The following is a 16,943-nucleotide window of genomic DNA, read 5'->3' on the forward strand; positions in this document are numbered from 1 at the left end:
TGCAGTTACTAGCGGTGTTCCGCAAGGATCTGTTTTGGGACCATTGCTGTTTGTCATTTTTATAAATGACTTGGAGGAGGGGTTAGAAGGTTGGGTGAGTAAGTTTGCGGATGATACGAAAGTCGGAGGTGTTGTTGACAGTGAGGAAGGATGTGTCAGGTTACAGCGGGATATAGATAAGCTGCAGAAGTGGGCAGAAAGGTGGCAAATGGAGTTCAATGTAGCTCAGTGTGAGGTGATTCACTTTGGTAAGTGTAACAAAAAGATGGGGTACTGGACTAACGGTCGGATACTTGGTGGTGTGGATGAGCAGAGGGATCTTGGTGTCCATGTACACAGACCTCTGAAAGTTGCCACCCAGGTAGGTAGTGCGATGAAGAAGGCATACGGCGTACTGGCTTTTATTGGTAGAGGAATTGAGTTCCGGAGTCCTGAGGTCATGTAGCAGTTGTATAAGACTCTGGTGCGGCCACATCTGGAGTATTGTGTGCAGTTTTGGTCGCCATACTATAGGAAGGATGTGGAGGCACTGGAACAGGTGCAGAGGAGGTTTACCAGAATGTTGCCTGGTATGGTAGGAAGATCGTATGAGGAAAGGCTGAGGCACTTGGGGCTGTTTTCATTGGAGAAAAGGTTTAGGGGTGACTTAATAGAGGTGTACAAAATAATTAGGGGTTTAGATAGGGTTGACCATGAGAACCTTTTTCCACGTATGGAGTCAGCTATTACGAGGGGGCATAGCTTTAAATTAAGGGGTGGTAGGTTTAGGACAGATGTTAGGGGTAGATTCTTTACTCAGCGAGTCGTGAGTTCATGGAATGCCCTGCCAGTAGCAGTGATGGACTCTCCCTCTTTATGGGCATTTAAACGGGCATTGGATAGGCATATGGAGAATAGTGGGCTAGTGTAGGTTAGGTGGGCGTGGATCGACATCGAGGGCCTAAGAGCCTGTACTGCGCTGTATTTTTCTATGTTCTAATCTGTTGACCTATTTATTCTTCTGCCTCACGCTCACTGTTGGGAGGCCTGTAATACAGCCCCACCAATGTAACTGCACCTTTCTTCTCTCGCAGCTCCAACCATAATTCCTCACTCCTCAAGCCCTCCATAGTGTGCTCCTTTAGCACAGCATTGATATCATCACTGACCAGCAACGCAATTCCATCCCCCTTTTACTTCCCTCCATGTTGTGTCTGAAGCGTCTATATCCTGGAACATTTAGTTGCCATTCATGCCCTTCCTTCAACCAAGTCTTTGTGATTGCAATAACGTCATAGTCCCAGGCACCAATCTAAGCCCTAAGTTCATCTGCCTTACCCACTATACTCCTTGCATTAAAGTAGATGCACCTCAGGCCACCAGTTATTTTGCGTTCATCTGCTTCCTGCCTACTCTTCCCCTTATTAATGTTAACTTTATGATTCATACAGTCTCCAGTTTCCACCTCACTGTCTACTTGTCTTCTCTTCTGACTCCCAGCCCTCTGTCACATTAGTTTAAAACCTCCCCAACAGCAGTAGCAAAAACTCCCCCAAGAACTCCCAAACTGACCTGTCTAATTACACGCAGTGCTACCCGGACCTGCCTAATTACACACAGTGCTTCAACTGACTTGTCCAGTTACACATAGTGCTTTCCCTGACCTGTCTAACTACACCCAGTGCTGCCCCTGACCTGTCTAATTGCACCCAGTGCTGCCCCTGACCTGTCTAACTACACCCAGTGCCGCCACAGACCTGTCTAAATACACCCAGTGCCGCCACTGACCTGTCTAATTACACCCAGTGCTTCCCCTGACCTGTCTAAATACACCCAGTGCTGCCCCTGACCTGTCTAATTACACCCAGTGCTGCCCCGTCCTGTCAAAATACGCCCAGTGCTCCCCCGATCAGTCTAAATACACCCAGTGCTGCCACGACCTGTCTAACTACACCCAGTACAGCCCCTGACCTGTCCAATTTCACCCAGTACTGCACTCGACCTGTCTAATTACACCCAGTGCTTCCCTGACCTGTCTAATTACACTTACACCCAGTGCTGCCCTTGACCTGTTTAATTACACCCAGTGCTGCCCCTGACCTGTCTAATTGCACCCAGTGCTGCCCCTGACCTGTCAAAATATGCCCAGTGCTGCCCCGACCTGTCTAATTAGACCCAGTGCTGCCCCTGACCTGTCTAATTACACCCAGTGCTGCCCCTGACCTGTCTGAGTACACCCAGTTCTGCCCCCGACCTGTCTAACTGCACCCAGTTCTGCCCGACCTATCTAACTTCAACCAGGGCGGTCCGTGACCTGTCCAATTTCACCCAGTACTGCACTCGACCTGTCTAATTACACCCAGTGCTGCCCCGACCTGTCTAATTACACCCAGTGCTGCCCCTGACCTGTCTAATTACACCTAGTGCTGCCCTGATCTGTCTAATAACACCCAGTGCTGCCCCTGACCTGTCTAATTACACCCAGTGCTGCCCCTGACCTGTCTAATTACACCCAGTGCTACCCGGATCTGCCTAGTTACACACAGTGCCTCCCCTGACTTGTCTAACTACGACAGTGCTGCCCCTGACCTGTCTAATTACACCCAGTGCTGCCCCCGAACTGACTAACTGCACCCAGTTCTGCCCGACCTGTCTAACGTCAACAAGGGCTGCCCCTGACCTGTCCAATTTCACCCAGTACTGCACTCGACCTGTCTAATTACACCCAGTGCTACCCGGACCTGCCTAATTACACACAGTGCTTCAACTAACCTGTCTAGTTCCACACAGTGCTGCCCCTGACCTGTCTAACTTCACCCAGTGCTGCCGCGACCTATCTAATTACACCCAGTGCTGCCCCTGACCTGTCTAACGACACCCAGTGCTGCCGCAACCTATCTAATTACACCCAGTGCTGCCCCTGACCTGTCTAACGACACCCAGTGCTGCCGCGACCTGTCTAATTACACCCAGTGCTGCCCCTGACCTGTCTAATTACACCCAGTGCTGCCCCTGACCTGTCTAATTACACCCATTGCTGCCCCTGACCTGTGTAATTACACGCCGTGCTGCCCCTGACCTGTCTAATTACACCTAGTGCTGCCCCTGACCTGTCTAACTACACCCAGTGCTGCCCCTGACCTGTCTAACTACACCCAGTGCTGCCCTTGACCTGTCTAATTACACCCAGTTCTGCCCGACCTGTCTAACTTCAATCAGGGCGTCCCTGACCTGTCCAATTTCACCCAGTACTGCACTCGACCTGTCTAATTACATCCAGTGCTGCCCCTGACCTGTCTAACTACACCCAGTGCTTCTCCTGATCTGTCTAACTATACCCAGTGCTGCCCCTGACCTGTCTAATTACACCCAGTGCTCCCCCTGACCTGTCTAATTACACCCAGTGCGGCCCGTGATCTCTCTAATTACACCCAGTGCTGCCCCTGACCTGTCTAACTACACCCAGTGCTGCCCCTGGCCTGTCTAATTATACCCGTGCTGCCCCGACCTGTCTAATTACATCCAGTGCTCCCCCTGACCTGTGCAATTTCACCCAGTGCTGCCCCTGACCTGTCTAATTATACCCTGCTGACCTTGACCTGTCTAATTACACCCATGCTGCCCTTGACCTGTCTAACTACACCCAGTGCTGTTCCTAATCTGTCTAATTACACCCAGTGCTGCCACTGACCTGTCTAACTACACTCAGTGCTGCCCCGACCTATCTAATTACATCCAGTGCTGCCCTTGACCTGTCCAATTACATCCAGTGCTGCCCCTGACCTGTCTAATTACATCCAGTGCTGCCCCTGACCTGTCTAATTACATCCAGTGCTGCCCTTGACCTGTCTAACTACACCCAGTGCTACCCCTGACCTGTCTAACTACACCCAGTGCTGCCTCTGACCTGTCTAACTACACTCAGTGCTGCCCCTGACCTGTCTAATTACACCCAGTGCTACCCCTGACCTGTCTAACTACAACCGGTGCTGCCTCTGACCTGTCTAACTACACCCAGTGCTGCCCTTGACCTGTCTAATTACACCCAGTGCTGCCCTGACCTGTCTAACTACACCCAGTTCTACCCCTGACCTGTCTAACTACACACAGTGCTGTCCTTGACCTGTCTAATTACACCCAGTGCTGCCCCAATCTGTCTAATTACACCCAGTGCTGCCCCTGACCTGTCTAACTACACCCAGTTCTACCCCTGACCTGTCTAACTACACACAGTGCTGTCCTTGACCTGTCTAATTACACCCAGTGCTGCCCCTGACCTGTCCAATTTCACCCAGTACTGCACTCGACCTGTCTAACTACACCCAGTGCTGCCACTGACCTGTCTAACTACACCCAGTGCTGCTGCTGACCTGTCTAACTACACCCAGTGCTGCCACTGGCCTGTCTAACTACACCTAGTGCTGCCACTGACCTGTCTAGTTACACACAGTGCTGCCCCTGATCTGTCTAATTACACCCATTGCTACCTGTGTCCTGTGTAACTACACCCAGTGCTGACCCTGACCTGTCTAACAACACCCAGTGCTACCCTTCACTTGTCTAATTTCGCCCAACGCTGCCTCTGACCTGTCTAATTACACCTAGTGCTCCCCCTGATCTGTATGACTCCACCCAGTGCTGCCCCTGACCTGTCTAATTATACCCAGTGCTGCCTGTGACCTGTCTAATTACACCCAGTGATGCCCTTGACGTGTCTATTTACTCCCAGTGCTGCCCCTTGGCCTCTCTAATTAAACCCAGTGCTGCCCTAACCCATCTAACGACACCCAGTGTAGCCCTGTACTGTCTAACTACTCCCAATGCAGCCCCTGACTTGTCTGATTACACCCAGTGCTGCCCCTGACCAGTTTAATTACACCCAGTGCTACCCCTGACCTGTCTAATTACACCTAGTGCTCCCCCGACCTGTATGACTACACCCAGTGTTGCCCCCGACCTGTTTAATTACACCCAGTGCTGTCCCTGACCTTTATAATTCCATCCAGTGCTACCCCTGACCTGTCTAACTACTCCCAATGCTGCCCCTGACTTGTCTAATTACGCCCAACGCTGTCTCTGACCTGTCTAATTACACCCAGTGCTGCCCCTGACCTGTCTACTTACACCTAGTGCTCCCCTTGACCTGTATGACTACACCCAGTGTTGCCCCTGACCTGTTTAATTACACCCAGTGCTTCCCTGACCTGTCTAATTACACCTAGTGATCCTCGTGACCTGTATGGCTGCATCCCGTGTTGCCCCTGACCTGTTTAATTACCACCCAGTGCTCCCCTGACCTGTCTAATTACACCCAGTGCTACCTCTGACCTGTCTAATTACACCCAGTGCTACCTCTGACCTGTCTAATTACACCCAGTGCGACCTGTGACATCTCTAATTATACACAGTGCTGCCCAGCCCTGTCTAATTACACCCAGTACCGCCCCGGACCTGTCTAATTACACCCAGTACCGCCCCGGACCTGTCTAAATACGCCCAGTGCTGCCCTTGACTTGTCTATTTACTGCCAGTGCTGCCCCTTTGCCTCTCAAATTAAACCCAGTGCTGCCCTTGTCCTGTCTAATTACACCCAGTACTGCCCTTGACTTGTTTATTTACTGGAGGAGAAAGTGAGGTCTGCAGATGCTGGAGATCAGAGCTGGAGGAAGAGAGCCTCTTCAAGAAAGGCATCCTTCTAAGAGGATTCGCAGTAGGTTGAAATCTTTGAGGAGAAAGTGAGGTCTGCAGATGCTGGAGATCAGAGCTATTTACTTGTTTATTTACTACCAGTGCTGCCCCTTGGTCTCTCTAATTAAACCCAGTGCTGCCCCTGACCTGTCTAATTACACCCAGTGGTACCCTTGTCCTGTCTGATTACACTCAGCGCTGCTCTTGACCTGTCTAATTAAACCCAGTGCTGTCCCTGACCTGTCTAATTACCCCAGTGGTACCCTGACCTGTGTAATTATAACCAGTGCTGCCCCTGACCTTTCTAAGTCCAGCCAGTGCTGTCCCTGACCTGTCTAATTACACCCAGTGCTGCCCTTGACTTGTCTATTTACTGAACTGAAAATGTGTTGCCAGAAAAGCGCAGCAGGTCAGGCAGCATCCAAGGAACAGGACAATCGACGTTTCAGGCATAAGCCCTTCTTCAGGAATGATTCCTGAAGAAGGGCTTATGCCCAAAACGTCCATTCTCCTGTTCCTTGGATGCTGCCTGACCTGCTGCGCTTTTCCAGCAACACATTTTCAGCTCTGATCTCCAGCATCTGCAGTCCTCACTTTCTCCTTGTCTATTTACTCCCAGTGCTGCCCCTTGGCCTCTCTAATTTCAGGAGAAAGTGAGGACTGCAGATGCTGGAGATCAGAGCTGAAAATGTGTTGCTGGAAAAGCGCAGCAGGTCAGGCAGCATCCAAGGAGCAGGAGAATCGACGTTTCGGGCATGAGCCCTTCTTCAGGATTCTCCTGCTCCTTGGATGCTGCCTGACCTGCTGCGCTTTTCCAGCAACACATTTTCACCTCTCTAATTACACCCAGCGCTGCTCCTGACCTGTCTAATTACACCCAGTGCTGCCCCTGACCCGTCTAACTACACCCAGTGTACCCCTGTCCTGTCTAACTACTCCCAATGCAGCCCCTGACTTGTCTAATTACGCCCAACACTGCCCCTAACCTGTCTAATTACACCTAGTGCTGCTCCTGACCTGTCTAATTACACCTAGTGCTCCCCCTGACCTGTATGACTACACCCAGTGTTGCCCCTGACCTGTTTAATTACACCAAGCACTGCCCCGACATGTCTAATTACACCCAGTGCTGCCCCTGACCCGTCTAACTACACCCAGTGTACCCCTGTCCTGTCTAACTACTCCCAATGCATCCCGACTTCTCTAATTATGCCCAACACTGCCTCTGACCTGTCTAATTACGCCTAGTGCTCCCCCGACTTGTATGACTACACTCGGTGTTGCCCCTGACCTGTCTAATTACACCCAGCACTGCTCCTGACATATCTAATTACGCCCAGTGCAGCCTCGTCCTGTCTAATTACGTCCAGTGCAGCCTTGTCCTGTCTAATTATACCCAGTGCTGCCCCAACCTTTCTATGTGCAGCCAGTGCTACTCTTGACCTGTCTAATTACACCCAGTGCTGCCCTTGATTTGTCTATTTACTCCTAGTGCTGCCCCTTGGCCTCTCAAATTAAACCCAGTGCTGCCCCTGACCTTTCTATGTGCAGCCAGTGCTACCCTTGACTTGTCTAATTACGCCCAACGCTGCCTCTGACCTGTCTAATTACACCTAGTCCTCCCCCTGACCTGTATGACTGCACCCAGTGTCGCCCCTGACCTGTTTAATTACACCCAGCACTGCCCCTGACCTGTCTAATTACACCCAGTGCTGTCCCTGACCTGTCTAATTACACCCAGTGCTGCCCTTGACTTGTCTATTTACTCCCAATGCTGCACCTTGGCCTCTCTAACTACACCCAGTGCTGCCCCTGAACTGTCTAATTACTGGTTTTATGATTTTGATGGAATGAGGACTGTGAGATTGGGATGGAGCATAATCAATTTGGTAGCTTAGTGGTTAGCACTGTTGACTCTCAGCTCCAGGGATACGGATGCACATTCTCCCTGGGTCTGTTTGGGTTTCCTCTGAGTACTCCAGTTACCTCCCACAGTCCAAAGATGTGCAAATTAGGTGAATTGGATGTGCTAAATTGCCCATAGCGGCCACAGATACTTGGGTCAGCCACAGGAAATGCAGAGTTACAGGAAAAAGGGTGGTGGGTGTCGGTCGGATGATCTTTGGAGAGATTCTCTGTTGAGTCCAGCTGCTGCTGATGGCTCACTGCACCAAAGTTTGGGATTTGTCGTTAGTCTATTTCGCTCGTGATGATGAACATGGTGAAGTACATTCATCAGTATGGAGGGATGTGGTAGTTTTCTTTGAACTTGTTACACTTGAAGACACCTCCATGGTGTCAATATTGTGGGATGGCACGTTGCCAGGAATGGTAATGCGGAGGAGTGTGGGATATTCTTGGATTGATCCAATTCAGTGATACAAGTTCACATTGAATTCACTACATGGTTTGTACCCGACCAGAATGGGTTTTCCATTGCCGACACAGTGCGGGTCTTGGAGGAAAGAAATGTAGCTACATTTCCCACTCTGCTCACGACTCAATGTCCTTGCTGGAAATAGGGGTGTGTGCAGCACTAAAGTGAGGAATCTGATTCCCCAACACAGCGGAACAGTAGACTGGCACTCAGTGTAGAATAGTGTCTAACGGAGGAGTCGGGCTCTTCAGCAAAAGTGGAGAGAAAGTTGGAGAAAGTCATGTTTCCTTTTTCTGTTTTACAGAAGGATTGCACGGTACTACACCAGCGAATACAGACAGGGTAAATGCTGCAAATATTTCCTAACCATCACCCTGACAACAACTGCACAACTGTGCGAAGACATCCAGTCCCTTCACAGCATTGCTCAAACACGGAGAAAGTTGGGCAGAGAAACTATCACCGGGAAATCAGTTGGTCAAGGGAGCTTTGACATATTATCAGATCTGAAAGTGGTCAGTGGTGTGGAGCCTTCCATCAGAACCAGCCATCTGTGAGTGATCGGTCAGGGTGAGGCTGGGAAGAAGTGTGAGTGGCTCCAAGTGTGGTGAGAGCTTCAATCACTCATCGAGCCTCATGAACCACTGACTCATTTATACAGGGGAGAGGCTGTTCAAGTGTCAGGTGTGAAACGTGGACAGGCTCAGAAAGTCTCCTCATACACAAGCTGTGTCTGTTCTATAACGTTAACATTGGGGCAGCTTCATGGAAGAGAAGCCATTCAAGTGTGAGGTGTGTGACCAATCATTCTCACGCACAGCCCACTTTCTTATACACCAGCGAACTCATACAGGGGACAAACCATTCACATGTGAAGTGTGCAACAAATCATTCTCGCAGTCATCGAATCTCCACAGACACCGACGCATTCATACAGGAGAGAAACCATTCACATGTGAGGTCTGTCATAAAGCCTTCACACTGTCATCGAGCCTCTTGCTCCATCAGACAATCCACACAGGAGAGAAACCTTTCAAGTGTAAAGTTTGTGATAAAGCTTTTCCAACATCTACAAGACTTCTGTTACACCAGAGCATCCATACCGGGGAGAAACCTTTTCGGTGTCGGCTGTGTGACAAATCATTCTCTGAGTCATCTCACTTTCACTCACACCAACGTGTTCACACTGGAGAGAAACCATTCACCTGCCAAGTGTGTAACAAATCATTCTCACTGTCATCAAACCTCCGTGAACACCAACGCCTTCACACTGGGGAGAAGCCATTCAAGTGTGAGGTGTGTAAAAAGAGCTTTGCACAGTTGTCAGGCCTGGTGAAACACCGACACACTCACACCGGGGAGAAGAAAATATTCACTTGTGAGGTGTGTAATCAGGAGTTTGAACAGTTGTGGGGAATGTTGGATCACCGTCGCATTCACACAGTCAGGGAAGCCAAGTGAGATGTGTGACTGAGCATTCACACAGTCAGTGACAATCAGCAAACACTGATACACCCACACTGAGGGAAGGTGGCTTAAGTCTGACGTTTGTGACAAAGGCTTCACAATGTCCTTCCTGACACACCAGATGACTCATTCAGGGATCAGTCTATTCAATGATGAGGTGTGAGATCGTGCCTTCCCACTGCCAGAGACATTTGCAAAACATGGACACGTTCACACTGAGGAGAAATCGTTCGAGGGTGAAGTGTTTGACGAGTGATGTGGACAATGATTGGGCCTGATGTATCATGGATGCATTCACTCTGAAGAATGGGAAAAAATCTTCTTAAACTCGTCTATGCTTTTGCTCCATCAGAGAACCAACACATTGAGGTGATTCTTCAGGTGTGAGATTTAGAAGAAGGTTCTTCAAGCATCCTGAGACACCAGAGGGTTCACAGAGGAGGACAAAAGCCTTCAAACATCATATTTGTTTTAAGGTTTTCATGCACTTTTCCAATTTCTTGAAGTGCCAGAGGACCCATAATGGTGAGAAACCATTCAAGTGTGCGGTGTTTATAAGGCTTTCATACAGTCAGCGTACCTCCTGGTCCATCAACACACTCACACACGAGAGAAACACTATTGGTTAGAGTTGTGGAAGAAAACCTTCATGCAATTGTCAGACCTCCTGGAACATAAGTTCCAGGAAGGGCAGCACGGTGGCACAGCAGTTAGCACTGCTGCCTCACAGCGCCAGAGACCTGGGTTCAATTCCCACCTCAGGCTACTGTCTGTGTGGAGTTTGCACATTCTCCCCGTGTCAGCGTGGGTTTCCTCCTGGTGCCCTGGTTTCCTGCCACAGTCCAAAGATGTGCATTGGCAATGCTAAATTGCCCATAGTGTTAGGTGAAGGGGTAAACGTAGGGGAATGCGTCTGGGTGGGTTGCTCTTTGGAGGGTCAGTGTGGACTTGTTGGGCCAAGGGGCCTATTTCCACACTGTAAGTAATCTAATCTAATCATATAAGTGAACCCACACAGGAGATGAAGCCTTCTAGTGTAACGTGTTAGCATTATTTTACCCCACCTCCTCTTTGTCCATACGCTAACATATCTACACATACTTGGTGCCAGTCACCTGCGTCCATTGCACTGAGAGCCGCCTGTGTTGATTACCCTGCAGTGCTTACACAGGAGAGTGTCATTACAAAGTACTATCTGTCTGTCTCAGCAGGGTCTGTTTCAAACCTCTCTCACCAATATTTCAAGAAGAATGATTTAGCCTTTCATCAGCTTTCCAAACATCACCAGAAGATGAAATCTATATGTATAGAAGCATCTGTATAAACTCAGCTTCCTTTCAGTACTCTGTTAGGTAAAAGTCTCTCACTGATTCTGATTCTAACCAAGATAACTATCAGATACTCAGTGGTTAGAAGGGCTTCAGCTTCTGAACTTTCAGCAGAAGGAACCAGGGAGGAGCCACTGCTGAAATAATATGGATACCTCAGTTCGATTCACTGTCTTTGGTCTAGGTAGATGGAGAATCAGACAGCAATCCCATTTCTCATCGGTGAGCCCAGCTGGGTAGGGCAGGGTGTATCTTGGCTGTGACAGTCTCCATTGACTCACAACATTCACTGTCTGGTTGTCCATGTGCTGAATGGCCACTCAAACAGAGCACTCGAGGCCAATTCATGTCCACAGCCGATCCTCCAACAGGTAACATTTATTGAGTATCTTATTATAGTAAAACATCCTAAAGTGTATCAGAAGACATAATCAGCCAAGAATTAACAGTAAGACAGAAGAGAGATTAGGAGAGGATGAACGGAAATAGCCAAAGAGGATGGGTTCAACTTGTCCTAATGGGAGAGAGAAAAGAAAACACAGAGATAGTTAAGGAGGGAATTCTAAAGATCTTTTAATGGCCAAGGCACCCCTATTCAAAGTACTGTTTACACATCGAAGAGAAATTATTCAAGTGTGAGATTTACATTCAAGCTTTCATAATGTCTTTGAGGAACTAGAGTTGCCAGAGTAATCATTGAGAGTGTGTGACAGACTTTTTTTTTACCCCTCATACCCCTTCTCTCCATCGTACATTGTTTTTTGTAGATAATAGTTCTCTCTTGAATGTCTCCATTGAACCTGCCTCCAATACACTCTCAGACAGAGCATTCCAGACCCCAACCACTGGCTTATTGAAATGTTTTTCCTCATGTCACCAGCGTCTCTTTTTGTCAATCACCTGAAACTCGTATTCCCTCCTCCTCAGTCCTTTCACGAGTGCAACCATGTAGAATCTTGGAGGTATACATCATGGAAACAGGTCCTTCGGTCCAACTCATCCATGCCAACCAGATTTCCTAAACTGAGCAAGACCCATTTACCTGCATTTGGCCCATTTCCTATCTGTGTACCCTTCCAAATGTCTTTGAAATGTTGTGATTGTACTCACCTCTACCACTTCTCTGGCAGTTCATTCCATATACACACCATCTTGTGTGTGAAAAATCTCCCTTTTGAATATTTCTATTCTCACTTTAAACCTGTGCCCTTAGTTTTGGACGCCCTTATCCTGGGGAAAAGATCTCCGGCAGGGGAATCCCGCAATACATTGGTTAGTTCTTCCAAAAGAGCAATTGCAAATCAGTCATGTCAGAAAGTGATGAAAAGTTGTTGAGGAGGCTGACTTTGGATAGGAGAGCTGCCACAACAGCAGAATTGAAGGAAAGAGAACAGGTAGCTATTTAATTGACATTGAAAGTGCTCAATAAAACCTACCAGACCTGAATGACAAACAGGGTGTTGTTATGGTGTAAATTTGAATTGTCAAAGGTAAGAGTTACTACTCCTCAATCATGATATCATCGAATCTCCACAGAGTGGTAGAAGGTCATTCAACCCGTCGATTCCACACCAACATTCCAAAGGTTATCTCACCCAGACCCACACCACTACCTTATCCTTGTATCCCTGCATGTTCCTGATCCACTTAGCCTGCACAGCTCTGGACACTCTGGGCAATTTAGCATAGCCAGTCCACCTCATCTGCACATCTTTACACTGTGGGAGCAAACCGAAGGATCCAGAGGAAATCCACACACAGGAAGAATGTACAAACTTCAGACAGACAGTCACCTGAGGATGAATTGATATCTACTCTGGGCACATGTAATACTAAAAAGCTTTCCGGGGGGTGTTCAGTATTAGAACTTGCAGGAGTTTCCAAGTGGACATGTTCCAATCATTGAGAAAACACATGAATTTACATTTTATTTGAAATGACCAAAGCAACTTGGATCAGAAAAATGTCATTTGTAATAATCATTGTAAAAATACACCAAACATTTTCCAAAGAAATGTTAAACATTTTCCAAAGAAATGTTAAACATTTCCCTTGTATTAGTGAATAAACACACTTTTTGTAGCTGTATTGATAAATCCATGGATGCAAATGGAGCCATTTGCTTTTTTAAATACTTTCACAAACTGTCCTGCCAACTTCAGAGATTTTCAACAGATACACCAAGGTCTGCCTGATCCTACACTCTTTTGGAACTCTACCTCTGTTTTAGATTGTGCATTCTTTATGGCAAAATAAATCACTTCACACTTTTCTACATAAAATTTCTTTTCCCACGTCTCCACCCATTCGACTAACCTGTCTCCTTTTGATATTTCACGCTGACCTTTTCAAAGTTCATGACAGCTTCAACTTCTGTACTTGGTAAAATGTCGTTATTGTGTCTTGTGCCGCAAGATCATTAATTACATCTCAGGAAAAGCTGTGTCCCAAGACACAGTGACCCTTGGAGAACCCCATTCTCAAACTTCCTGCAGCCTCAGAAATAGACTTCAACCATTCCTCACTGTCTCTGTTACTTGGCCCATTTTGTATCTGTGAAGCTACTTTCCTTTTGATTCTGTGAGTTGTAACTTATCTCACAAATCCACCGTACAGCATGTTTTCAAATGCCTTTTGGCATCAAAATAACTGTGTTCCCTCATCAAACCTCTCAGTTACCTCAGCAAATGACTTACAGAAGTCATTACACTATCATTGCCCTTTACTAATCTGTTTTGCATTTTGTTAATTAACCAACACTTACCCAAGTGATTTCACTTCCTTCTCAACTATTGTTTCAGGAGCTTTCCCAACACTAATGTTAAACTGAATAACTTAACAGGTTGTTGCTGCATTTGTCTTTACATATTTTTAAATGCAAATAACAATTTGCAATTCTCCCATTCTCCTTCTCCCAATTCTCAGGAAAACTGGAAAATTGGGCAGTGCCTCCAGAATTCTCACTCCAGCCAAATAATCTTCTCAGCAGCAGACTCGATGGCTGAATGGCTTAATTTCTGCTCCGATGTCTTATGGTCTAAAGGCAGCGATCGTTCATGTACTAATTCACCTCAGTCTTTTATTCCAATTTATCTGGTCAGATGCATTCTTATTTCATTGCAGTTGGTTTTCCTGAAATTAGTTCTTATTCCGAATTGTTCCTTGTCTTTCTGTGTCACCACACCTAAACCCTCTGATACAGTGATCACCATCCCCTAAAGGTACCCCCATTGACACTTGCAACTTTTCAGTGACATCCTTAATCCTGGCATTAGCAGGTTAATGCCTTGATTCATGCCTATGGCACAGGAACATTTGTTGTCAATATTAAGTCTCCTATCACGATTACTTTTCCAGTCTTCTGTGTGTCCCTCTGTTCGGTTGAGCCAGCTATGGTGCCATGGACTCTCCTGATTATTTATGACATTCATCAGGATTCAGAGCTCAACACTGGTTGGAGAGTGAGATACACTTAGGAGTCCTTCCTTCCTGACACTTCCTAAATCACTCCTAAACAGCCTGGCTCTGGTTTTAAAGGTGCAATGCATGTGTTTGTAAAATGAGCCAGATCTCAGGAGTGGGTATGGGGTAGAATAAGACCCTTCTTTAGTTGGTGATGTGAAGTATAGATAGATCCTTGTCAGGTGACGGCTGTTACTGTGGGGAATGTTTGTACTCCCCTGTCTGGGATGACTACTATTCTGAGTACAGGAAAGGAGTGGACTTAGCTTTGACAGACCCGAGCTTCCTCAATCCATTATACCTGAACATAAAAATTTTAGTGTGATGAGAATCATTTCAAAATTATATTCATGTTTTGTGAATGAACTTGAGTCACTTTCAAATACTCTGTTATTTTGGTTGAATCACATTTTGATGTAAGCTGAATATTGTATTGTTGTTTGTCTATCTTCTGTGTAGATTTAGAACTCTTAATAAATTCACTGTTTCACTTAAGCCAAGTGATCTAATTTCTCAGGAACAATTTCACTCAGGACATACCATATGCCTCCTATTTCAATGACCGCAGTTTCGCCTCCCACGTGATTAACAATGCCTTCCAGTGCATCTCCTCCACTTCCTGCATCTCTGCTCTCAAGCCACAACCCTCCAACTGCAACAAGGATAGAACTCCCCCAGTTCCCACTTTCCATTCCACTCATCTTTGGATACAACGCATCCTATCTGCATTCCACCCCTATTTGCATTCCACAGAGACCATTCCCTCTGTGACTCCCTGATTAGGTCCATGCCTCCCATCAATCCACCCTACATCCGGCACCTTTCCTTGCCACCGCAAGAGGTGTAAAATCTGCACCTACACCTCCCCTTTCACCTCTGTTCAAGGTGTCATCGGATCTTATCACATCTGACAGAGATTTTCCAGCACATGCACCCTTCTCATCTACTGCATCTGGTGCTCACGATGTGGTCTCCTCTACATCGGGGAGACAGAATGCCAACTGATGGAACATCTCAGGGATCATCTCTGGGACACATGCACCAAACAACCCCACCGCCCTATTGGCCAATCACTTCAACTCCCCCTCCCACTCCTCCAAGGACATGCAAGTCCTGGGCCTCCTCCACCACTAAATCCAAGCCACCCAACAACTGGAAGAAGAGCGTCTCATTTTCCACCTTGGGACCCTCCAACCACACAGCATCAACATCAACTTCACTAGTCTTCTACTCTCCTCTCATCCCAGATCCAACCCTCCAACTTGGCACCACCCCCTTGAACTGTCGTACCTGTCCATCTTTCTTCCCACCTATCTGCTCCACCTACCCCTCTAACCTATTCACTATCCCTGCTCCACTTGCATCTACCTATTGCCTTCCCAGCTACTTTCCCATCACACCCGTCCCCACCCTCTTATTTATCTGTAAGCCCCTTTCCTCTATCAATTAGTTTATAATTGGTAGTTCACAGGAAGCATTCATCTCCCTAAAAAAATGGAGACTTGCATTCATACATCAGTCTCCACAACTTTAGGAGATCAAAAAGCACCTTTTCGACTATGACGTGAAGGATTGCAAGTAACTGATTTCATAAATTGTATGCTCCAATTCACAGTAATGGCTCAGCTTCAGTGCTCGAGTCTCTGGAGTAAGACTTGAATCCAAACCTTCTGACTCAGAGATGGGAATGAGAACGCAAGACAGACTGAAATTGTGAGGTAATATTTGCATGTATATAGGAGGTCAGGAGAAGGGAAACTAATAGAGAAAAGAGTAGACTTCAGGAGTGAGGAACTTCCTACAGATGAGGTACTGTTTGAGGATCCCCAAACAATCCCCCCCCCCCCAACATCGAACCATCTTAAATCTCACTAACCTCTATACAACATCACTCCAGAACAACCATCCAAAAATCCCTTATGTTCTTCAATGAGACTGAACTGCAGTGGGTTTTCTCACCACTATATGCACTGTATCTGACAGACTTACCCCTGTTTGCCCTTGTGTTGCACACAAATGCATCCAATAACAGTGAGGCTGGTAATGTGAGAGTCACAGAGGATCGGTAGTCTTGATCCTGATCTGAAAGTGTATGTGACCTGGTGAGTGAGTGTTAGCCAATATTATTCCTGGTCTCTTTCTTCAGATGTTGTTCTTCCCTCCTTTGAATCTGTTGTTTTCACTTGCCCCCCCCCCCCCCAGTCCATGTAAACGAGTGACCTGCTTTGTTCCTCATCCAAGTCCTTCAACAGAATGTCACCTCCAAATCGTGAGGTGGGACATTAGTCAAGTGGGTGGGGAGAGGCTGTGTGTGATATCATGGAAGGGATTGTCAACAGGCAAGGGTTGAAAGGATAGCAGAGAGATCTGCAACAGAGTGAGGGATCATTCCCCAAAATACTTGGCATCACTGGGTCAATCTGAGAATGACTGTAGCGATAGGTGCTACAGTTCCCTATATATGGTCAATCCCAGAGCCTCCCCTCTCCTTCTTTGTCCTTCCTCTTGATTCCCTCCCTCCTTAGCATCTGCTAATCCCACTAAAGAGCTGTGGATGCTCTAAATCAAAAACAAAACCAGAAATGCTGGAAAAATTCAGCAGGTCTGGCAGCATATGTGGTGAAATATCAGAGTTAACATTT

The 16,943-nt window shown here is 47.1% G+C and overlaps 1 protein-coding gene across 3 annotated transcripts in view; it reads left to right on the plus strand.

The window, feature by feature from the left end:
- LOC122541635 (gastrula zinc finger protein XlCGF49.1-like) overlaps positions 1–14,797 on the plus strand; it is a 23,502-nt gene extending 8,705 nt beyond the window's left edge. For 2 of the 3 annotated variants that reach the window (XM_043678558.1, XM_043678559.1), the window contains exon 2: positions 8,349–10,258. In XM_043678558.1, coding sequence (XP_043534493.1) covers positions 8,810–9,505 — 696 coding nt within the window. In that variant the 5' untranslated portion in view covers positions 8,349–8,809 and the 3' untranslated portion in view covers positions 9,506–10,258. Of the gene's footprint in view, positions 1–8,348; positions 10,259–13,764 lie in introns of those variants that run through there. The other variant, XR_006309630.1, reaches the window with a different exon arrangement.
- The last annotated feature ends 2,146 nt before the right edge of the window (positions 14,798–16,943 follow it).

This window comes from Chiloscyllium plagiosum, chromosome 37, assembly GCF_004010195.1.
Source record: "Chiloscyllium plagiosum isolate BGI_BamShark_2017 chromosome 37, ASM401019v2, whole genome shotgun sequence".
NCBI lineage: Eukaryota > Metazoa > Chordata > Chondrichthyes > Orectolobiformes > Hemiscylliidae > Chiloscyllium > Chiloscyllium plagiosum.